Source organism: Salmo salar, chromosome 18 (assembly GCF_965601325.2).
Source record: "Salmo salar chromosome 18, fSalSal1, whole genome shotgun sequence".
NCBI classification, from domain to species: Eukaryota; Metazoa; Chordata; class Actinopteri; order Salmoniformes; family Salmonidae; genus Salmo; species Salmo salar.
This window is the reverse complement of record NC_138308.1, coordinates 70,786,020-70,811,032: the sequence shown is the minus strand read 5'-3', so window position 1 is coordinate 70,811,032 and position 25,013 is coordinate 70,786,020. Positions and strand designations below refer to the sequence as shown.

At 45.0% G+C, this 25,013-nt stretch overlaps 1 protein-coding gene across 7 annotated transcripts in view; it reads right to left on the bottom strand.

The window, feature by feature from the left end:
* The window catches only part of nrxn2b (neurexin 2b), a 937,590-nt gene that overhangs the window by 443,880 nt on the left and 468,697 nt on the right, over positions 1-25,013 (bottom strand). For all 7 annotated transcript variants that reach the window (XM_045701329.2, XM_082965087.1, XM_082965083.1 and 4 more), the window contains 4 exons: positions 16,625-16,786; positions 7,393-7,831; positions 5,581-5,964; positions 2,431-2,634 (listed from right to left, as the gene is read on the bottom strand). In XM_045701329.2, coding sequence (XP_045557285.1) covers positions 2,431-2,634; positions 5,581-5,964; positions 7,393-7,831; positions 16,625-16,786 — 1,189 coding nt within the window. The remainder of the gene's footprint in view (positions 1-2,430; positions 2,635-5,580; positions 5,965-7,392; positions 7,832-16,624; positions 16,787-25,013) is intronic.

Sequence of the window (25,013 nt, the reverse complement as noted above, 5' to 3'; positions counted from 1 at the left end):
CGTCCCTGCAGCTGCCATTCAAAACCCACCCAGTCCCAATGTGCTACAGAAGGCAAGATATTCACCCAATCATTGGTACAATGAAGCTCTGGAACTGTAGATCTACTTGATGGCAAGGGAACCAAGCCCGTTCAGTAAGCTGCGGATGATAAATGTACATTATAGAGTAATCCGATTCTTGATATCTTGTGCTAGATCGACAAAGATTACGCGTGGAACACGTACATCAAGGTCATCAATTCTACATGTACGACATCGTGGGCGCGACTGAACGTGGAAACAATGGATATAGATAGCATACAGATAAGTCGTCTTTGATCGAAACGCATTGGGTTAGTATGTATGGAGAGAGACAGATATAGTCAATTCACCATTTCAGTCACTGGCGTGTTAGTCCAAGCGAGAGTCAATGATTATTAAGTGTGTTTCGTTATTCCTATTCCCTACGGTGGCTTTTATCAGAAATGGGTTAACCGAGTGCAAACATTGTGATCGTGGGTTAGAAACAGCTTGCCTTTTGTAGCCCCTCGGGTATGGAAACCAACAGCAGCAATATTAGGAAAGGGTGATCTGCACACTCCAGCCACAATAAGCCAAGTGCACACACCTATATCAGGATATGCTATAATATTCTAGATCTGCTAGAACATGCTATACAAGCACTAACTCTAGCTTTATTCTACAACAGCTGTCTCTGAAATGCATGTCTTCTGGTAGCACATGGTAAAATGGTGGAGCTCCATTATCGAGTTAGTATTCTCTTCTGCCCCCTGGTGGCGACAGGCTGCGTGTGCATGTGGCTGTGGCTGAGGCGTGGTCTCGAGCTGTCAACCGCTACAGAATAGTGGACTCAAACAGCCATGGACCAGGCTCACTGTTATTGGGATTATGTGGCTGATACTGAAATTAAAAAGGTAATTTTTCATTCCTCAATGACAAAATCACCTAACGAAAAATACGATTGTCCACAGCTTGTGTGAGTGCGGTCAATGTGATTGTGATTGAGTTTGAACGAAAGGAAAACATGTATTACCATTTACACGTGTGGGCCTACGTCGCAGACTGCAGAGTGATCAATTAAACCAACTAATTGTATATTGATCATCTGATCATGCAGTATCCCTGTACACTGTTTCATATTGATCAATTAACTCATCTTTAATTATCTTAGGGAATATGGTAAGCAGTCCTCCTCTGGTTCTAAAACGAATTCCACCTCCAACTAAGACAAAATTGATTTCCTCTAAACTAGCAATGAATATACATGTTGATGTGGATATGACACCTCTGGGTATGGTCTGATTTGGAGAAGTTAGGGAGTGATCTAGGCAGAAATTAAGAGGAAGAACTAGGGAAGGACGTTCGGTAAACTATTAACTGGCTGATTTGGACACATTAGCGCTATGGATTAGCATTTAGCCTCATTAGCTAAGATAAACGATGTTTAGCCGGGGCTGATTGTTCTGGGCCAAGGTGGACTTGGGTCTGTGTGTAGGTCCTCTGGCACAGGGCTGAGCAGCATGGCAGAGTCAGCTACATCACAGAATGTGTGTGTGTGTTTGTGTGTATGTGTGTCGCTGTGGGACAACACTGGGCTGTGAGCCGGTCTCTCTGACTGTTTGATCCGAGGGCCGCAGACATACAGGCCATTGAAGGGATGAAAAGTTCCATCGTCTGAGCCTTGGCCAAGTGAGAGATGAGAGAGCGAGCGAGAGAGAGCGAGAGAAGAGAGAGAGACAGAAACTTTGAGAGTGTGATAGAGAAATGGAGAGAGTCAGAGAGAGGGTAAGTAGAGAGAGAGAGAGAAAACAAGATTAATAGAATGGATACGGTGTGGCATTATTGGAGGAACCATCCTCTCCTCTACCACCTCATGTCTCTAAGTCGGTGGCCCACACTCCTGTATCCCAGGGTGCACCTGGGCCTTGTTTCTCCCCCACTCCTGCTGTGAACTCTCTCCCTTCAAGAGATGGAGCGTAAAGTGGCAGGCACTGTTATCAGTGCCATAGGTCACAACAGTCTGCCAGGAGTCCAAACTATAGACAAAGGCTTAGTGCTGTAGGGTAATATGTTTCTGTATCACTGCCTTCCAGTCTCTATATTTGTTCTACTCATCTAGAATGATGTTAGAGTAGTCTATGGACCATAACGGCTCTGGCGTTACCATTCTCTATAGCACCACCTACTGGAAGACTGTGAACAACCAAACCCCTTTATCTTCAGGCTAGTGGTCTCTCCGCAGGGACCACGGGAGAAACAGAACCATGTAAGCAGAGGGGGTACAGGAGTAGATCTACCCAGGGAGGCAGAGACCGGAGACGGGCTTGCAGTAACAGACAAAGGCTCATGTTTAGGGGGTGGAGATGGAGCTTGACGGAAGGGGTACGAGAATGGGGTTGCCGAGGTCATGGTGGGGTTGCCATGGGTTACCTAGGTTGACAGTCAGCTTGACCCTGCCACCGTCCAGCTCTAGCCGCAGGGTGTCGGCGGACTCTTTGGAGGTGGTGGCCACGAGGAGACCGAATGCACGTTGGGACATGAACCGTAGCGCCACATCCTCTGCCTCGGTGTGCATGGTGCCCGGGATGATGATCTTCAGGTACATGCTGCCGTCGTAGCTCAGCACCGTCGCCTCTGTAAGAGGGTTGGAGGTATGGGGGTGGGGGAAAAAATGCAGAAGCAAACACACGTTCAGATACAGACAGACGCACACACATACATTAACAAAGAGAACAGAGATCAGACATACAGCATTAGATGAACCAACAGACATTGACACCCAGGGGCGGGAAAGGACAACCAAGTTTAGCAATGCGTCTTTTCTTTGAAAAGAAACTAGAGAAACCAGCTCTAACACAAACAATAGAAGAGATATTGTAGATGCGTTAACATCATCCTAGATCCGTTCAGAGAAACAATGCATGCACCCCCTGCAGCTGACTAGATCACTTCTGAAGAGTTGCCTGAGGGCTGTGTAAGTGGGTCAACACATGTTGCCATGTCTCAGCTGATTCACCATGGCTTGGTACTTGCCTTTTATTTTAGATGCATATGGTTGGGAGCACAAATCAAATACTGTATGCCGCTACTGGTTAGGCCACTGAAATCCACTTTAACAGATAGCATATTGCTTTTTGGAAAACAACTACTTGCTGTTAAATGAAAAGGTAGAAGGTTAGTTTCCAATCTCACTGGATTATTGAAGACAAAGTCCCACAATGGTCATACACAAATATTGAGTTAGGACACTGTGGTCAAACTTGTGACAGCCAAGCATAACTCTCGTTCATGGCCTTGCAGTATTAGATAGCCACACTAGATGGAAGGGAAGCAGCACGGAAAACACTGCCGTCCCATTTGAGAAACAGAAACATTGCACTAAACTGGTACTGCATGACTGCTCTTCCGAAATAAAGACATCAACTCTTCAGGTTAGTTTCCAATCTCACTGGATTATTGAAGACAAAGTCCCACACTACTCATACACACATTGTGTTAGGCCACTCTGGTCAGAGCGTTGGGTCAGTAAACGACAGGTCACTGGTTCACATCCCTGAGCCGACTAGGTGGGGAAAAAAATCTGCCGACGTGCCCTTGAGCAAGGCACTCAACCCTAATTGCTCGTGTAAATCGCTCTGGATAAGAATGGGTAAAATGTGTCAAGTAAAATGGCAGACGTGTGACAACGAAGCATAACTCTTTCACACCCTTGCAGTATTACATTACCACACTAGATGGCAGGAAAGTGCTACAAAAACACAGATGGCCCCATTTAAGAAACAGAAACATTACACTAAACTGTCTTTCACTTCCTGAACTGTCCATTACACGTAAATCCTTCACTTCCTGAACTGTCCATTTCACGTAAATCCTTCACTTCCTGAACTGTCCATTACACGTAAATCCTTCACTTCCTGAACTGTCCATTACACGTAAATCCTACACTTCCTAAATTGTCCCATGACATGTACATCCTTCACTTCCTAAACTGTCCATGACACGTAAATCCTTCACTTCCTAAACTGTCCATGACACGTGAATCCTTCACTTCCTAAACTGTCCATTACACGTAAATCCTTCACTTCCTGAACTGTCCATTACACGTAAATCCTACACTTCCTAAATTGTCCCATGACATGTACATCCTTCACTTCCTAAACTGTCCATTACACGTAAATCTTTCACTTCCTAAACTGTCCATTACACCTAAATCCTTCACTTCCTGAACTGTCCATTACACGTAAATCCTTCACTTCCTGAACTGTCCATGACACGTGAATCCTTCACTTCCTAAACTGTCCATTACACGTGAATCCTTCACTTCCTAAACTGTCCATTACACGTAAATCCTACACTTCCTAAATTGGCCCATGACATGTACATCCTTCACTTCCTAAACTGTCCATTACACGTAAATCTTTCACTTCCTGAACTGTCCATTACACGTAAATCCTACACTTTCTAAATTGTCCCATGACATGTACATCCTTCACTTCCTAAACTGTCCATTACACGTAAATCCTTCACTTCCTAAACTGTCCATTACACCTAAATCCTTCACTTCCTGAACTGTCCATTACACGTAAATCCTTCACTTCCTGAACTGTCCATGACACGTGAATCCTTCACTTCCTAAACTGTCCATTACACGTAAATCCTACACTTCCTAAATTGTCCCATGACATGTACATCCTTCACTTCCTAAACTGTCCATTACACGTAAATCCTTCACTTCCTGAACTGTCCATTACACGTAAATCCTACACTTCCTAAACTGTCCATTACACGTAAATCCTACACTTCCTGAACTGTCCATTACACCTAAATCCTTCACTTCCTGAACTGTCCATTACACCTAAATCCTTCACTTCCTAAACTGTCCATTACATGTAAATCCTTCACTTCCTAAACTGTCCATTACACCTAAATCCTTCACTTCCTGAACTGTCCATTACACGTAAATCCTTCACTTCCTCCACTGCCTTGATTTCAATCCAAATGATCTATTGTGTCATAACCTTTGGCAGGCCTACAACACAACATCCATAAACTGTGCATTCATGTCACCTCGCAGGATCCTTTGGTGCTATTACACAACAAACAGCCTACAGAGAATTAGAATGGATCAGACATGCGTAGCCGCTAGCAGGTTGCACCACCCCCAAACAGACAGACGGCGAGAGAGAGCAGCCTTGCACCACCTGGATGTGTGTGACAAGACCAGATGGTGACAGGAAGCATCGTCGCTCAACCGAGCTCCCCAAGCCTCACCCAACCTCCCAGCAGTTCAGTCAGCTAGCTTCCCGAAAGCCACCCATCCTCGAGTGCATTGCTCCTTCAAATGTCCTTTCACCACACTGCAGCTGGTTGAGGCTTCAGAGTAGCACATGATTGAGTCAATGTAGTCGTACCATCTAAGTCTATTATGATTAGGTTTAACTCGCTGGCTATAATAACACTTGTAAGCATGAAACCAAACCTAACTTAATCTCCACAGCCTGCTAACAAATGTCCCCATCCTGTTTAACCACCACCTGTTCCCTACTCCTCCACTTCTCCAGTCTCCCTGTTTCTCCTCACCGATTTCACAGTTGCTGCCCAGGTAGCCGGTGCCGGTGCAGTCGCATATGTAGCGGTTCCATCCCTCTTTACACAGGCCTCCGTTCCCACAGGGGGTGCTGCTACACCTCTTCTGAAGCTCGCGGGTGCAGAAGCTGCTAACGCCCGGTGAGCTCTGGATCTCGGCCAGGCGGCGCACGTCGCGGCTCTTGCCATCAATGAAGAGGTCGCGGACGCAGCCCACGTAGCCGTAGTTGAGCAGGGCGGTCCAGACCTCGGGGGGCAGCACCAGGTCAGAGCGGGTCTCGGGGAGACCCCCCAGGAACATGTCGCTGTCCAGGTCCAGGATCTCACTGCCCTCGTTGGAGTTGAAGGGGATACTGCGGCTGTTCACCGAGATGGAGCCTGGGAGTGGAGGCAGAGAGAGAAGAGATGAGGGTTATATACACATCATGTCACGTGTGTACAGTTCTCAATTGAATGTCACCGAGAGAACAGAAAGGTGCCGTACTGTTTTTTTTCCGCAAACATCCTTTCTGAAATTAAAAGTAATCCAGAGAAGTAATCATAAAGTTTTTCAAAATGCATCGGGTAATCCGATTACAATATTTTTGCTGGTAACGTAACCAATTACAGTTTTTTTGTAATCAGATTCCATGCAGCTGACTACATGAAAATCAGTTCCTCCCCCACCCTGACTGTGTACTGTATGTGTGTGCCACAGGAGGCTGCTGAGGGGAGGATGGCTCATAATAATGGCTGGAATGGAGTGAATGGAATGGTATCAAACACGTGCAAACCATGGAAACCATGTGTTTAATGTGTTCAATACCATTCCATTTATTCCTTTCCAAACATTACTATGAGCCCGTCCGCCCCTATTACGGCGCCACCGGGCACCTGTGGTATGTGTGAATGTAATTAAAGCATTAGGCGAGATAATGTGTGTTAGTGTGTTTACATGTTGGTACTCTTGTGTTTGCGGGCAAGTGTGATTGAGCACAAGGGATTGTGTGTGCGTGCGTGTGTGTGTGTGTGTGACCGTGGTTGAGTGGATGTTGAATGAGAGTGCTTTTGTATGGTCTTGTGTGTTTGTGTTGTAGCTATAATCGGTTGAGTGGAAGGGAAACAACCCAGCAAAATGCAGCATAGACGAGAGTGGATGAGACCCGGGTTCTTCTCGTGGCGCCCGGCTATGATTTACGACTCACTCTTAATTGTCTATTAAAACGCAATTACAGGAGGGGCAGGAGTGTGCTCAGAGAGACTCCCTATAGTAGCGCGACACACACATGTGCGCATGCAAACGCGCGCACACACACACACACACAAAACCATAAGTGCCTACGTGAAAGCATGCATGCGTCATGCAGACCCCTCAGGGGACGGTATGAGAAGAAATGGGTATGATAGGACAGAGAGAGGCGGGAGGAGGGGGTGGAGAGGTGTGTAGGAGAAGGCTTTTAGGCAGGGCTGAAGGACAGGAAGATCATCATTAGAACAGGGTAGATGAAGGAAAATGAATATTCAAAGCCTGTACATGTGTACTCCATAAAATAAAGTACTTCAGAAGCACAGGAGGCTGGTGACACCTTAATTGGGGAGGACGGGCTCCCCTATAACAGCTGGAACAGAATGAATGGAATCAAATACGTCAGACATGGTTTCCATGTGTTTGATACCATTCCATTCCAGCCAGACGTTCTCCCCTCAGCACCTCCCGTGTAGAATACACACAGCTCTATATATATGCAATAGTCTACAAGTGTGTACATTAGACTTCTTCAGAACCATAACATTAGGAAGGTATTGCTACACTGTTCATATGTTCACCTTTCCTCCCTTCCCTCTGGAAGTCCACATGGCACCACTCCCCGTCGTTCACCTTCTTATTACTGGTCTTCAGCTTGATACTCCCCGACCCCATGTCCATGAGTAGGTATAGGAACCCGTCCAGCAGCTCCATAGCAAAGTAGTCTGACTTCATGTCTCGACCCGGCTTCTGCTCTTTAGGACCCTGGGGGCGCCCGTGGCTGAACAGCAGCAGGCCGCTGGGTTCTGTGGTGCGGAAGTCAAAGGAGATGGAGCCTGTTTTCTTGGTGTTCCACTTGGGCAGGGCGATGAAGGACTCGGGGGACTCGAAGGTGACGGGGTCCAGGGCGGCCACGTCCTCGCAGCGGAAGACAAGATCTCCGTTCAGGCTGATCTTAGGGTCCCGCTCGATGGCTAGCCGGGAGAGTTCTAGCTTGAAGTCGTTATTCTTGTACACCACCTATAGGGAGAGAGGGAAGGCGATAGAGACATTTTGATTTTGGTATGGTCAGCTAATGTTTAGGTTAATGTCCACATTCTGTAGGCTGTGTTAGCAATCGTAGACACTTCAAAAAATAAAGGCGAGGCGCACACTCTAGGAGCTCAGGTGCAAAAATATTTATGTCCAACGTTTCGACAGACAAGCTGTCTTCATCAGGGTATAAGCTAATGAGCTAATGTATAAACTAATGTTTCGGTTAATGTTCACATTCTATAGGCTGTGTTAGCAATCACAGACACCACATGAATTTGGGAAAGAGAAATCATGCATGCAAAGGCTAGCTGCCTACTTTGTATATTGATAGGTTTGGACATAGACAAATGCGTCAGGCACTTTGAATGTGAATAAAATTAATATACGACAAACTGCTCTTTGAATACCGATGCCGTCTAGCCGCCTTTGGATTTCTCTGAAATACAATGTGTTCCTACAGTTTACACTTCCTTGCTATTCAAAACTCTCTTCACACTGAATTTAGCGTCTCAATATCCAATTATGCTACAGAGTGACTATAATTTTCAAATGACTAACCATAGACATTAAAAAGAAGCGCAGCGTTTGTTTGTGTGAATGTGGGATTCACAGTTTAGTAAACTCAATTATTCACAACGACACTCCGGGTGATATCAAGGCGCAGGATGAAGGGAATAAAGAAGGGAATAATGTAGTAGACTCCTACAGACTAATACAAATGTACCTGTCAGACTTAAAGCTAAAAGAAGAAAAAAACGTCTGCATTCTTGTGTGCGCATTCATAATATACATTCGGTGCTAAAAACTCTGGATAGTTTATTAAGCTGCATTTTCCTGCAGCTTTATCTGACAGGTCCATACACTACCATGATGGCTGTCGTCGGAGGAATGGTGTTAGCCGCCCTGGAAAGGTGGCACACTGCGAAACCACCGAAGTGTGTGAGAACACCACTTTTAGACGGAGGGTGAGAACACAGAAGCAAAGTTGGTTCTTGGCCCGGTGAGCACATACACTCACAAACAGAAGTGTGCACATATGCAGGGACGCAGACGCACACACCAGCCCAAACACTGTGCCCTGAAAGTAGTTATTTTAGGGTAGTGTTAGAAAGATTGTCATTCCCAGCACAGGCTCCCATTTCATTTTTCCTCTCAAGGCAGTGCAGAGTTACTGCAAAGCCCACAACAAAAATGGACCGGCTGAAATCTCACGGTTTACTGAAATGGTTTTAAACATGAGAACTGGGGAATGCCTCAACTCACTTCTCTCATTTCAACATTTCATACAAGCAGCTCTGCAAAAGCTGCAAACGTCTCTGCTTCCCCTTTCCTCCATAGCTCCACTTGTAAAGCTGCCATATTTTCCAATTTTCAAATCGTGACTGCTAACTCATTGAGCGTTTCAATGAGCCTGCCCGGAGCGGTAGGCAGGGTTTGCACTTCCGGGATTATTCTATTGATTGCATTGCACCAGACATAGCTAAAGCAAACCCAGCCAAAGTATTTGAGAAAGAACAAATACTACTTGAACACAGGTCTGAACTCTGGTAGCTAAACTCCTGAGGTGCGGCAACAGCTTCTGCCCTGTGGACCTCACAGTCTCGTCATTAGAGGCGGATTAGCGGCGCTAATAAGCCGTGCTAACTCTTCTTTGGCAGTCGACAAACCAGCCACAGTGAGTGGACTCAACTCATGGTGTTAGATAGAGAGTGGGGGAGGATGAGAAAGAGGGAGAGGAGAAAGTGGGCGAGGAGGAGGACAAGATGCTGCAGTCCCTCACAAAAGGAATTAGTTAATCGCTGGTATTGTGATATCTGAGATGCCAGAGGGAGGTCCTTCGACCTCATGGCTTGGTTTTTGCTCTGACATACACTGTCAAATCTGGGACCTTAAATAGACAGGTGTGCGCCTTAACAAATCAATTGAATTTACCACAGGTGGACTTCAATCAAGTAGAAACATCTCAAGGATGATCAATGGAAACAGGATGCACCTGAGCTCAATTTCGAGTCTCATAGCAAAGGGTCTGAACACTTTTTTATTTTATTTCTAAAACATGTTTTTGCTTTGTCATTATGGGGTATTGTGTGTAGATTGATGAAGATTTTATTTTATTTAATCCATTTTAGAATAAGGCTGTAACATAACAAAATGTGGAAAAAGTCAAGTGGTCTGAATACTTTCCGAATGCACTGTATGTTGACGACATTACAGTACAGTAAGTACATGAGCGGTAATCAAACTTTAGATGAACTTTAGAGCGTTTAAAGGTAAGACAGCCTTCTGTATTCGTCTAAACATTATTGCTAAGTTCCTGTAATACGATTAGCAGTCCTGTCACTTTTCTGATGTTATTTAACAACTTTAGCCAAAAGGCACAGTGACACTTTTTTTCTGGAGGAATAACTTTGGAGGCGCCCCCCCCCGTCAAAATGTCTGTCTGAACCGATGTGTATCGGCTTATGCTTTTCACTGTTCTCACGGCTAGCACTAGCGCTGGGCCATTCGTCTCCTTCAGGGTGACTGGATTGATTTGTTTTGTCATTGAGAAACTCGGACAGCCTAAGCAGCGCTGCAGTCCAGCGAGCAGCCAGCCTGGCCCAGACATAATCACTTTCACTGATGCTCCCAGCGGCTGAGGACCTCAGATGTGTGTGTGTGTGTGTGTGTGTGTGTGTGTGTGAGAGAGAAAGAGAGAGAGAGAGCAAATGGAGGTTGTTGTTGGCCATAATTGTATATAATTCTCTTGTGGGTTTGTTTGTTAGGGGGGTTGTTGCAGGTGTGAATGTTAATTTCTTCAGGAAAACAAACCTGTTTCAGAGCAGCGTCGTTTTTAAAAGGAATCATTATTTTGTTGACACTATTTGTAATTGACATACAGGTGCAATACTTCAACAGTATTCAACAGCTACTTCATCTACTGTTTTCACTTCTCAGGTCAGAAGGAGAACAGAGAGCAAGAGCAGCAAACAAAACAGACTTGTAATCACCAACTCCTGCAAAATGAGTGTTTCTCTGTTAACTTACAAGCCAACTCACACAAACAGACCCAAATACTCACCACGCAAGCTTAGAGGCACACACCCATGTGTGCACACACACACACTCACAATCATCACACACACCTGACTAATTTCCCATTGTGGAGAAGATGTGAATTGGGTAGGCTGCCCGCTGAGGTGCCTGAGTAAAATGTGTCAAATGAGGGCGGGAGAGAGAAGAGAGTTCGGGAGATCCTATCATCCAACCAAGGTGAGGCTCACATGGAGCTGCAGAGAGATAGAGCGGGAATAGAGAGGTGGGGAGAGAGAGGGAGGGGGGGGGATTCTGCTAGTTTGGGAATCAGTCGAAGAAATCCATTTTTAATTTGGATGTCAATGCTGGTGTACCAGCAACACTGGCATAGACTTAATTACAGAAATGCCTGGAGAAGGGGAGAGAGAGAGGGATAGGAGGGTGTGGAAGAGGGTGATAGCAAGGTGACATGTAGAAGCAGAGGTGGCAGAGGGGAAGACAGATGGTAATATTGGGGAAAAGAGTGAACAACACGCCCCCCCCCCCCCAAAAAAAAGACTTGCCCAGTTAAATAAAGTTTCAAATTCACAGCCTTATCTAGGAACAATAAAACAAGATACACTAAGTGCCTCTCTAAAAGACTCTGATCCTCTTTGGCTCCCACTCTTCTTTTCTGTCTTTTAACTCACTCCATCCCACTCTCTGCTCCCCTTCATAGGATTTCTCGCTCCTGGAGGCCCCTGGCCAGGCGTATCAAAGGCGTTTCGCTCCACTGGGAGCTTGAAATCACGGCCACAGCCCTGACACAAGACTCCTAAATCTGCCCATGCTATTGACCAAGAGGATGAAACAGTCCCCAAGAGTCTGCTTTTTATCAATAATCCAACTTTCAAATACCACTAGAGAGAATGTGCCTGGATATTGCTCTTGTTTGTTTTTGTTCTTGTATTTCCAACACATTACTCAAACAATTGGAAGGATTGTGTTGTACATAGGCAGCATTTTTTTATGGAACTAAATAGCTCTTTCCTGTACAGTGCAGCCAGCCCCTCTCTTTGCCTGACCTAAAAAGAGATGGAACATTCAACGTTGTCACCATCACAATCTGGAATCACCAGAGGCGCTCTCTCTCTCGCTCTCACTCTCTCACTCTCTGTGTGTGTTATAACAATGTGCAAATAGGTAAATAAACACAAATTAGGATCCCCATTAGCTGTTGCAACAGCTACTCTTCCTGAGGTCCACATGAAACATGACATAATACAGAATATTAATAGACAAGAACAGCTCAAGGACAGAACTCCATAAATCTTTTAAAAAGGCACAAGTAGCCTCAATCTACACACAATACCCCATAATGACAAAGCGAAAACCGTTTTTTAGAAAAGTTAGCAAATGTATTAAAAATAAAAAACAGAAATACCTTATTTATATTAGTATTCAGACAGTTTGCTATAAGACTCAAAATTAAGCTTAGGTACATCCTGTTTCCATTGATCATCCTTGAGATGTTTCTACAACTTGATTGGAGTCCACCTGTGGTAAATTAAATTGATTGGACATGATTTGGAAAGGCACACGCCTGTCTATGTAAGGTCCCACAGTTGACAGTGCATGTCAGAGCAAAACCAAGCCATGAGGTCGAAGGATCTGTCCGTAGAGCTCCGAGACAGGATTGTGTCAAGGCTCAGATCTGGGAAAGGACACCAAAACATTTCTGCAGCATTGAAGGTCCCCAAGAACACAGGGACCTCCATCAATCTTAAATGGAAGAAGCTTGGAACCACCAAGACTCTTCCTAGACCTGGCCGCCCGGCCAAACTGAACAATCGGGGGAGAAGGCCCTTGGTCAGGGAGGTGACCAAGAACCTGATGGTCACTCTGAAGGAGCTCCAGAGTTCCTCTGTGGAGATGGGAGAATCTTCCAGAAGGACAACCATCTCTGCAGCACTCCACCAATCAGGCCTTTATGGTAGAGTGGCCAGACGGAAGCCACTCCTCAGTAAAAGGCACATGACAGCCCGCTTGGAGTTTGCCAAAAGGCCCCCAAAGAATCTCAGACCATGAGAAACAAGATTCTCTGGTCTGATGAAACCAAGATTGAACTCTTTGGCCTGAATGCCAAGAATGCCACTCCAGGACCTTGAAATGCTTCTTACGAAGCCACTCCTTTGTTGCCCGGGAGGTGTGTTTGGGATCATTGTCATGCTGAAAGACCCAGCCACGTTTCATCTTCAATGCCCTTGCTGATGGAAGAAGGTTTTCACTCAAAATCTCACGATACATGGCCCCATTCATTCTTTGCTTTACACGGATCAGTCGTCCTGGTCCCTTTGCAGAAAAACAGCCCCAAAGCATGATGTTTCCACCCCCATGCTTCACAGTAGGTATGGTGTTCTTTGGATGCAACTCAGCATTCTTTGTCCTCCAAACACGACGAGTTGAGTTTTTACCAAAAAGTTATATTTTGGTTTCATCTGACATTCTCCCAATCCTCTTCTGGATCATCCAAATGCTCTCTAGCAAACTTCAGACTGCCCTGGACATGTACTGGCTTAAGCAGGGGGACACGTCTGGCACTGCAGGATTTGAGTCCCTGGCGGCGTAGTGTGTTACTGATGGTAGGCTTTGTTACTTTGGTCCCAGCTCTCTGCAGGTCATTCACTAGGTCCCCCCGTGTGCTTCTGGGATTTTTGCTCACCGTTCTTGTGATCATTTTGACCCCACGGGGTGAGATCTTGCGTGGAGCCCCAGATCGAGGGAGATTATCAGTGGTCTTGTATGTCTTCCATTTCCTAATAATTGCTCCCACAGTTGATTTCTTCAAACCAAGCTGCTTACCTATTGCAGATTCAGTCTTCCCAGCCTGGTGCAGGTCTACAATTTTGTTTCTGGTGTCCATTGACAGCTCTTTGGTCTTGGCCATAGTGGAGTTTGGAGTGTGACTGTTTGAGGTTGTGGACAGGTGTCTTTTATACTGATAACAAGTTCAAACAGGTGCCATTAATACAGGTAACGAGTGGAGGACAGAGGAGCCTCTTAAAGAAGAAGTTACAGGTCTGTGAGAGCCAGAAATCTTGCTTGTTTGTAGGTGACCAAATACTTATTTTCCACCATAATTTGCAAATAAATTCATTAAAAATCCTACAATGTGATTTTCTGGATTTTTTTTCTCATTTTGTCTGTCATAGTTGACGTGTACCTATGATGAAAATTACAGGCCTCTCATCTTTTTAAGTGGGAGAACTTGCACAATTGGTGGCTGACTAAATACTTTTTTGCCCCACTGTATGTAAATGTAATATTTCAGCTTTTACTTTTAATAACTTTGCAAATGTTTCTAAAAAACAGTTTTTCCTTTGTCCTTATGGGATATTGTGTGTAGATTGATTAGACTATTTTCTAAATTGACTTTAGAATTAGGCTGTAAAGTAAAAAAAAAAAAAAGTCAATAGGTCTGAATACTTTACGAATGCAATGTATGTGTCTCATACATTTGGCAGGAGGTTATGAAGTGCAGCTCAGTTTCCACCTTGTTTTATGGGCAGTGTGCACATAGCCTGCCTTCTCTTGAGAGCCGGGTCTGCCTACGGCGGCCTCTCTCAATAGCAAGGCTATGCTCACTGAGTCTCTCTCTCTCTCTTTCTCTCTGTTCCCTTCACTCGCTCTTCACCTGCTCTTCTCTCTCTAATTTCGCCTTCATTCTCTTCTACACAGTCTTCTCACTCTTACTTGTCATCCTCTCTTCCCATTTTCACAGCTGATTATATATTGCAGACTTCACATGCAGGCTTCATTCTTTCTTGGCTGGACATCTGTCTTCTCTAATCCTTTCGCTGTGTCTGCACCCCTTCCCCATCTGTTCATACAGTATCACCCTTTCTCTTGCTCTTCGCCTTCCTTTCTCCCTTAATACTTTGACAATTACTGGCAGATTTCACTCGTCCAAGTCATGTCAATCTCTTTCTTCTCTTCTCTCTGCATTTTTTAAAATGGGTCCTTTTTCCTCTTTGCGCTGCTTTATGCTCCTTCACTTTCCCTTTCCCTCATCCTCCTCTTTCGTCTTCCTCTTGTCTTTGCTCACCCCCTCCCTCCTTCTCACCCTCTGTTTCTCTCTCTCTCTCTGTTTGTGAATTGATTGTATCATCATCCTCATCAGTGACATTTTTCGGCATAAGCAACTTTAGGAAGTCAGTCGGCATAAGCAACTTTAGGAGGTCAGCGGGGGCCAAAAGTACTGTTAGTTAGGATAGTAGAATACACAACGTGCAATTTCTAAATTGGGTAGTGCATCAGCAGTTTTCCTCCTGTTATGTTGGTTACTGACCGTCACTCAATTAGCCCATACCAGCTATCATTTTATAGATTGCTAGGTAAGTTAGACTAGCCAGCTATCTAAACCTTGTATTAATCATGGCCGAATAACTGACCGGGCACGCAGGCACGTGCCCAGGGGCCCTTACCTCTAGTGGGCCCCAATTGATTTTGTTAGTCACTCTCACACATACAGTATCATATGAACATGGCATAAGTCATGGCAAAATATGTAGAATTGCAGGATCTTTGCTTTAAAACTGCACATGTTTCTCTCAACCCCATGGCAAATGTGTAGAATTGCAGAAAACTTGTTTTAAAAGACAACGTTTTCTCTCTTCCACATGTCACAATGAGTAAAATTGCATGAAATGTGTTTTAAAAACGGCAGAATTTTCTCTATGCCCCAGGGAAAAATATATAGAATTACAGAACATTTGCTTTAAAAGTAAAATGTTCTTCATGCCGCCAAGAGGGGAGCCAATAAAATGTTTTGCCCCCCCCAAAAGCTAGAAACGGCCCTGATCCTCATCTTCAGGAGACTAGAAATGCCTTGGGAGGATGAGTCCAAGAGGGAATTTTTCTTATAGCAACCAAAATAATGAAAACGTAATTGTAAGAGCATAATTAAGTTAGAGATGTGATTACTATATGATTCATTAAAACTGATGAAAAAGTAATCACTTATTCAAATGAGAGAACCTTTATGAGGAAATGAATTGGTGCCTTATTCCCAGTCCTTCCTATATAAGCCATTAGGCATTCCAGAGTATAATGTTTTAAATGGAGTGGTCCTTTTCTCATCTTGTTGAGTTGTGGCTTGGAGCCTTATTGGTGAGAAAAACTATTTCATACCAACTATGGTGACTTATCATTTTACTTCCTCTTAGAGTTAGGATAATAATTTAGCATCTCTGAGAGAATATCCAGCCTGTTCATAGGGAATGTATGACGCCTCTACACGCCTGTCTGACACCTCCTACTCTCTCACACACACACACACACACACACACACACACACACACACACACACACACACACACACACACACACACACACACACACACACACACACACACACACACACACACACACACACACACACACACAGAGAGAGAAATGACATCTGTGTAGACTGTTTGTGTACGCGAGCAAGTATGAGTGTCTGAGTGTGTGTGCATCATAGGCAGCCGGTGGTTACCTTACTGGTGACGGAAGGACTCATGGCCATTATTATGAGCCGTCCTCCCTTCAGCAGCCTCCTGGTGCATGCGTGTGTGTGTGTGTGTGTGTGTGTGTGTGTGTGTGTGTGTGTGTGTGTGTGTGTGTGTGTGTGTGTGTGTGTGTGTGTGTGTGTGTGTGTGTGTGTGTGTGTGTGTGTGTGTGTGTGCACGCACGTGTTTGTGTGTGATTCCCCCTTGATCCCAGTACTGAACCAGAGACACTCACGTCTTTAAGGCAGCCCATGAAGTTGTTGCTGACGGGTGATCCAGGCAGGTCTGCAGTATTGGGACTCCCCCCTATGTAGAAGAAGTCATCTGATCCTAACATGGTGTAGTCCTCCTGGGTATAACCAGTAGTGGTCAGAATACCATCCACTGATATAGTCACCTGGTACGGGCACGGCCCAACAGAGACAGGTAGGTAGAGAGGGATAGACAGATGGAGCGAGACAACAACAACAAAGAGAGAGAAAGAGTAGAGGAGTGGAGGAGGGGAAAGGAAAGGAAGAAGTTGGATTAAACACTGGCGGTAGGCGGGGCTGTCCCCTACGGTGTGGCGTTACTCGTTATCGATTGGTCGCGTGGGCGCAGCTCAGAGGGGAGTCGCTCACGAGTGCAGTTGCTAGGGTTGACCAATGGGACGATTCTGTTTTCACTCTCTAATAAGGTCTCAAGGGTAAGACTAGTTTGTGCAAGTATGAATTGCATATTATTTGACCACTTAACAAACTAGACAACTGACAATATGACCTTGCAGAGTCAAACAACTGACAAACCTCAATACTTGACTATTCGGTCTGCGTTCCAGTCGAACAGACCCTCAATCAAGAGAATCGGGGGATGAAAATAACTTTATTTTAATATTTAAATGCCAAAAGTCGTGTTTTTTTGTGCGAGGTTACGGGAGCGAGCGGCGTCTTTGATCACTGACGGAGCGGAAACTGACAGACGAAATCAAATGTACACCGCCAGGAGTCTGATGGAGGGGAGATAGCTCCAACTGAGAAAAAAGCCTTTGTTTTCCTTTCATGGAATGTAAAAGGCATCAACCGTCTGTTTTAAAGGCTTCCTCGGGCCCTCTGGAGGAAGATTGTCAGCTTTTGCCAGAAAGGTGCCAGGCGCAAAGACATATTCATTCCCTCTCTCTACAGAATGTTAAGTCCTGGGTCTATTCATTAGTATTACAGAGACACCAGAGTATACTTCAGTGCAGAGTCACTGAGTTGACCTTAATTTGATTATAGCAGAGTTGAGATGAGAGGAGGACTCTTTATCATGTAATACCAGGCCTCTGACTTACTCAGGGTGGGAAAGAAAATCAGATATGAAATCTGTCCAATTGAAGTTCCTATGCAGTGCGAATATATAAAAATAACCAATTTGTCTTGTAACGGACTTAAGTCTTTTGTCTTTCCCATTCACCCTCTGAATGGCACACATACACAATCCATGTCTCAATTGTCTCAAGGCTTAAAAATCTCTCTTTAACTCGTCTCCTCCCCTTCCTCTACATTGAAGTGGATTTAACAAGTGACATCAATAAGGGATCATAGTTTTCACTTGGGTTCACCTGGTCAGTCTGTCATTTTTGCTGATGTTTTTTGTTCCAGGGGTATATTAGATGTGTTGTTTATAATTGAATGTACAACCCTGACGAGTTTTAATCTAACCATCAAGGCGGGAGTAATGTTGACGATCAAAGTCTTCTCTGATCATTTCTGTTTTGTGATTAGAGAACATTGTGACAGTGTTTGCCGTGGATTGTATGGAAACAGAGCAGTGTCTTGCCAAGTGACTTCATTTGGATCGGATTTTACAGTCCAACACCAATTTATATCGTAATTATACTAATAGTCCTGGCTAGGGTGGCTACGATCCTCTCCAATCTTTAATATGACATCTGTTGGCACACACAAACCAACAACCATGCTCTGGGTTACTGTGAATAACATTACATTCCACAGTGCAAATAGTTCATATTCGCTATATGGGTAGTGTGGGCCTTACTAATATCCAATCCAGTGATATTTGGGCTGTTTAGAGGGGGTAGAAAACAGGCAATTATTTTCTTCTTTATTTTCTCTTAATACGGTACCTGTACGTTGATTTTGATTAACTATTGAAATCTGTTTTGTTGATAGTTACAAACGTCCTCCATTTTCTACCAACTTAGAGTACATTGTGTTCTGTAGAACATTGTTGGTCAAAAGATTTCTTCAGCAGTGATTCATTCACCTGTCAAATACTTGAAACTGCTTCATATACATAAATCAACCCTTGGCAACTGACGACTGACTGCTTTATAATAAAACGTTTCCCTAATCACAGTCAACAACAGACTAGTTGAGTACCGAACTGTGAATACCAACAAAGCTAAAACGCTATGAACATTCACCTTTTCTAATTTCAGCAGGACCTCATAAAAGACCTATACAAATATGCCTGAGTCAAAAGTGAAAACAGTGCCGTAACCATGGTACCTTCTTCTTTTGAGGTCCTGAAAACAACCCTGACAACAACTGCACTCCAAAGGTCTCGTCCCCAGCTAAGCACTCTGCTATTCCTTTTTTGTTGTTGTTGTGTGTGTGGCTGTTTTCGTTTTTTGACGTACTTCCCTCAAAACAGGGCAACCCATTTTTATGTCTGCTGTCACTACTTGAGGAAAATATATAGAGGCCAGTTTAGGTCGTGCTTATAGGAGACGTGGAAGAGGTGGTGGTGGAGGCAGAGGTGGGCACATCCCTGGTCATCCTGGGGTGGGGCAGGGCCGTCGATATGTTTGCCTGAGGGCCACTTCTCTGGAGGGGGAGGGGTCCTGTGTGGGGGGGGGGGGGGGGGGGGGGGGGGCGGGGAAGAGACCGAAGGGGGCGGGAGGAAGGTCAACGTTACCACATCTAGCGACTATAAGTCTTTCGAGAAGCAGCCACGGCTGGCCCAAGTGATTCCAAGTACAAGTGATCGCAACACACGCTAATCAAAACCGGGGATCCATTGCTTTGTGGTTCTCGATCCACTCACTGATAACACAGCCTCTTCTTGGCTGCTGGAGTCCAGCAAATCGGGGGCCAATCCACGGAACTCTACTTGAACCCCTTTCCGTGACAGAATAAGACACCAACTGCAGCAGTTAAGTCACAGTTGGCAGCGGGCCTTGTGTGTTTAGCTGTGTGGTGGTTGGCGGTACAGCGCTACGCTAGCCTGGCACTGGGTCCAGTAGTTAACATCATTAGCGGGCCATTAATGGAGGGAGTGTCAGCCAGCTGCCAGCCACCTGTGAGGATTCCAGCTGAAAGAGGGGAAATGGGAGATTAGCACAGTTTTTTTGGGCCACATCCCTCTCTCTCTCTTTCTCTCCCTACCTCCCTCCGTTCTGCCTGCCCTTGAGTATGTCCGAGCCTCTCAGATCACCCATTGACACACATCAATGCAAGAAATAGTAACAATAAGAAGTTTCACTGTAATCTCCATTCAACTACCTTTTCAAAAATACTAAGTGTCACCCTCCTAGCAATTTACCGACATTTCTTATGCTGGTAATTGTTCAAATTTGGTTATCCCCATTTGTCCAGGCGAAAGAGAACGAGTTGAATCAGGGGGATCTGGCTTTTGCGAAAGTCTGAAGAATATCTTGTTATGGATAGGGGGCAGTATTTTCACGGGCGGATAAAAAACGTACCCGATTTAATCTGATTATTACTCCTGCCCAGAAACTAGAATATGCATATAATTATTAGCTTTGGATAGAAAACACTCCAAAGTTTCTAAAACTGTTTGAATGGTGTCTGTGAGTATAACAGAACTCATTTGGCAGGCCAAAACCTGAGAAGATTCCAAACAGGAAGCGCCCTCTCTGACTATTTCTTGGCCTTCTTGATCATCTCTATCCAAAACAGGGGATCTCTGCTGTAACGTGACATTTTCTAACGCTCCCATAGGCTCTCAGAAGGCGCCAGAACGTTGAATGATGACTTTGCAGGCCATGGCTGAAAAACAGTAGCGCATTTGGTAAGTGGTCGATCTGAGAACAATGAGACTGGTGCGCGCGTGCACGAGACGACTCCATGTTTTTATTTTCAGTCTTTGAACGAAAACAGGGTTTCCCGGTCGGAATATTATCGCTTTTTTTCGAGAAAAATCGCATAAAAATGGATTTTAAACAGCGTTTGACATGTTTCGAATTACGGTAATGGAATATTTTGAAATCTTTTGTCACGAAACGCACCGGGCGCGTCACCCTTCTTTACCCTTCGGATAGTGTCTTGAACGCACAACAAAACGCCGCTATTTGGATATAACTATGGTTTATTTGGAACCAAACCAACATTTGTTATTGAAGTAGAAGTCCTGGGAGTGCATTCTGACGAAGAACAGCAAAAGTAATCCAATTTTTCTTATAGTAAATCTGAGTTTGGTGAGTACCAAACTTGGTGGGTGTCAAAATAGCTAGCCATGATGGCCGGGCTATCTACTCAGAATATTGCAAAATGTGCTTTCACCGAAAAGCTATTTTAAAATCGGACACCGCGATTGCATAAAGGAGTTCTGTATCTATCATTCTTAAAATAATTGTTATGTTTTTTGTGAACGTTTATCGTGAGTAATTTAGTAAATTCACCGGAAGTGTTCGGTGGGAATGCTAGTTCGGAACGTCACATGCTAATGTAAAAAGCTGGGTTTTGATATAAATATGAACTTGATTGAACAAAACATGCATGTATTGTATAACATAATGTCCTAGGAGTGTCATCTGATGAAGATCATCAAAGGTTAGTGCTGCATTTAGCTGTGGTTTTGTTTTTTGTGACATTATATGCTAGCTTGAAAAATGGGTGTCTGATTATTTCTGGCTGGGTACTCTGCTGACATAATCTAATGTTTTGCTTTCGCTGTAAAGCCTTTTTGAAATCGGACAGTGTGGTTAGATAAAGTCTTGTCTTTAAAATGGTGTAAAATAGTCATATGTTTGAAAAATTGAAGTTTTCGGATTTTCGAGGAGTTTGTATTTCGCGACACGCCTATCATTGGATATTGGAGCAGGTGTTCCGCTAGCGGAACGTCTAGATGTAAGAGGATATTAAGCTTTCCACGGACTTGAGCAAAATAATAAAATGTCCAATGACCAAAACTAACATGGCTAATAATCAGATATTACATCTAGGGAACTTCTAGGGGGGTATTGGGAGTGCTACGCTACAGTATTCTAGTGAGTTAGGTATGGCCTCAGTCTTCAGCCCCACTGAATAGTATTTTCTGTAATGATGTTGCTGGTGGTTGCACCATCTTCCACTGGCCGTCATCATTCACTAGCCTGAGACTAAATGGTGATGATAACATCACAGCTCGCCGCTGGTTCAAAGTCCCTAGTTACCTCAGATGCCCCTGAACCAGACAGTAGGCTGAGGAAACTGAAGAAACAACAGCCCTGCAATGTCTGCCTAAACTGTATAACACATTTGACTTCAAGCTTTTTTGTTTTATTTGATCAATAATCCAACTTTCAAATACTATTGCTCTTGTTTTGTTTTTTTCCTTGTATTTCCAACACATTACTCAAACACTTGGAAGGATTGTGTTCCATTCCGCTACACTCGCATTAACATCTGCTAACCATGTGTATGTGACAAATCAAATTTGATTTTGTACATAGGCAGCATTCTTTATGGAACTAAAAAGCTCTTTCCTATACAGTGCAGTCAGCCCCTCTCTTTGCCTGATCTAAAAAGAGATGGAACATTCCACATTGTCAACATCACAATCTGGAATCAACACTGGTTCTCTCTCGCTATCTCAATCTTTGTCTCCTTCTCTCTCGCTATCTCAATCTTCGTCTCCTTCTCTCTCGCTATCTCAATCTTCGTCTCCTTCTCTCTCGCTATCTCAATCTTCGTCTCCTTCTCTCTCGCTATCTCAATCTTCGTCTCCTTCTCTCTCGCTATCTCAATCTTCGTCTCCTTCTCTCTCGCTATCTCAATCTTCGTCTCCTTCTCTCTCGCGCTCTCAATCTTCGTCTCCTTCTCTCTCGCGCTCTCAATCTTCGTCTCCTTCTCTCTCGCGCTCTCAATCTTCGTCTCCTTCTCTCTCGCGCTCTCAATCTTCGTCTCCTTCTCTCTCGCGCTCTCAATCTTCGTCTCCTTCTCTCTCGCGCTCTCAATCTTCGTCTCCTTCTCTCTCGCGCTCTCAATCTTCGTCTCCTTCTCTCTCGCGCTCTCAATCTTCGTCTCCTTCTCTCTCGCGCTATCTCAATCTTCGTCTCCTTCTCTCTCTCGCTATCTCAATCTTCGTCTCCTTCTCTCTCTCGCTATCTCAATCTTCGTCTCCTTCTCTCTCTCGCTATCTCAATCTTCGTCTCCTTCTCTCTCTCGCTATCTCAATCTTCGTCTCCTTCTCTCTCTCGCTATCTCAATCTTCGTCTCCTTCTCTCTCTCGCTATCTCAATCTTCGTCTCCTTCTCTCTCTCGCTATCTCAATCTTCGTCTCCTTCTCTCTCTCGCTATCTCAATCTTTGTCTCCTTCTCTCTCGCTATCTCAATCTTCGTCTCCTTCTCTCTCGCTATCTCAATCTTCGTCTCCTTCTCTCTCGCTATCTCAATCTTCGTCTCCTTCTCTCTCGCTATCTCAATCTTCGTCTCCTTCTCTCTCGCTATCTCAATCTTCGTCTCCTTCTCTCTCGCTATCTCAATCTTCGTCTCCTTCTCTCTCTCGCTATCTCAATCTTCGTCTCCTTCTCTCTCTCGCTATCTCAATCTTCGTCTCCTTCTCTCTCTCGCTATCTCAATCTTCGTCTCCTTCTCTCTCTCGCTATCTCAATCTTCGTCTCCTTCTCTCTCTCGCTATCTCAATCTTCGTCTCCTTCTCTCTCTCGCTATCTCAATCTTCGTCTCCTTCTCTCTCTCGCTATCTCAATCTTCGTCTCCTTCTCTCTCTCGCTATCTCAATCTTCGTCTCCTTCTCTCTCTCGCTATCTCAATCTTCGTCTCCTTCTCTCTCTCGCTATCTCAATCTTCGTCTCCTTCTCTCTCGCTATCTCAATCTTCGTCTCCTTCTCTCTCGCTATCTCAATCTTCGTCTCCTTCTCTCTCGCTATCTCAATCTTCGTCTCCTTCTCTCTCGCTATCTCAATCTTCGTCTCCTTTTCTCTCGCTATCTCAATCTTTGATTCCTTGTCTCTCTGACCCTCTCTCTCTCTCTCTGACCCTCTCTCTGACCCTCTCTCTCTCTCTCTGACCCTCTCTCTCTGACCCTCTCTCTCTGACCCTCTCTCTCTCTCTCTCTCTGACCCTATGACTCCTTCTCTCTCTCTCTCTCTGACCCTCTCTCTCTCTCTCTCTCTGACCCTATGACTCCTTCTCTCTCTCTCTCTCTGACCCTCTCTCTCTCTCTCTCTGACCCTCTCTCTCTCTCTCTCTGACCCTCTCTCTCTCTCTCTGACCCTCTCTCTCTCTCTCTCTCTCTCTCTGTCTCTGACCCTCTCTCTCTGACCCTCTCTCTCTCTGACCCTCTCTCTCTCTGACCCTCTCTCTCTCTGACCCTCTCTCGCTCTCTCTGACCCTCTCTCTCTCTCTCTGGCCCTCTCTCTCACTATCTCAATCTCACTCCTCTCTCACTCTGACTCCTCTCTCACTCTGACTCTCTCTCTCTCTCTCTGACCCTCTCTCTCTCTCTCTCTGACCCTCTCTCTCTCTCTCTCTCTCTCTGACCCTCTCTCTCTCTCTCTCTCTCTGACCCTCTCTCTCTCTCTCTCTGACCCTCTCTCTCTCTCTCTCTCTCTCTCTGTCTCTGACCCTCTCTCTCTGACCCTCTCTCTCTCTGACCCTCTCTCTCTCTGACCCTCTCTCGCTCTCTCTGACCCTCTCTCTCTCTCTCTGGCCCTCTCTCTCACTATCTCAATCTCACTCCTCTCTCACTCTGACTCCTCTCTCACTCTGACTCTCTCTCTCTCTCTCTCTGACCCTCTCTCTCTCTCTCTCTGACCCTCTCTCTCTCTCTCTCTCTCTCTCTCTGACCCTCTCTCTCGCTCTCTCTCTCTGACCCTCTCTCTCTCTCTCTCTCTCTGACCCTCTCTCTCTCTCTCTCTCTGACCCTCTCTCTCACCCTCTCTCTCACTCTCTCTGACCCTCTCTCTCACTATCTCAATCTCTGACTCCTCTCTCACTCTGACTCTCTCTCACACTATCTCAATCTCTGACTCTCTCTCTCTGACCCTCTCTCTCTCTCTGACCCTCTCTCTCTCTCTCTCTGACCCTCTCTCTCTCTGACCCTATGACTCCTTCTCGCTCTGACCCTCTCTCTCACTATCTCAATCTCTGACTCCTCTCTCTCTGACTCTCTCTCTCACTCTCTCTCTCACTATCTCAATCTCTGACTCTCTCTCTCACTATCTCAATCTCTGACCCTCTGACTCCTTCTCTCTCACTATCTCAATCTCTGACCCGGACTTCGTCTCTCTGACTCTCTCAATCTCTGATTCTCTCAATCCTTCTCTCTGACTCTCTCTCTCTGACTCTCTCTCTCTCTGACTCTCTCAACACACATGCCTCACATGAAAACACACATGCAAACACGATTTCAATATTTGAAAGGGTAGACTGTGAGCTGACTACCAATAATGAAAGTCA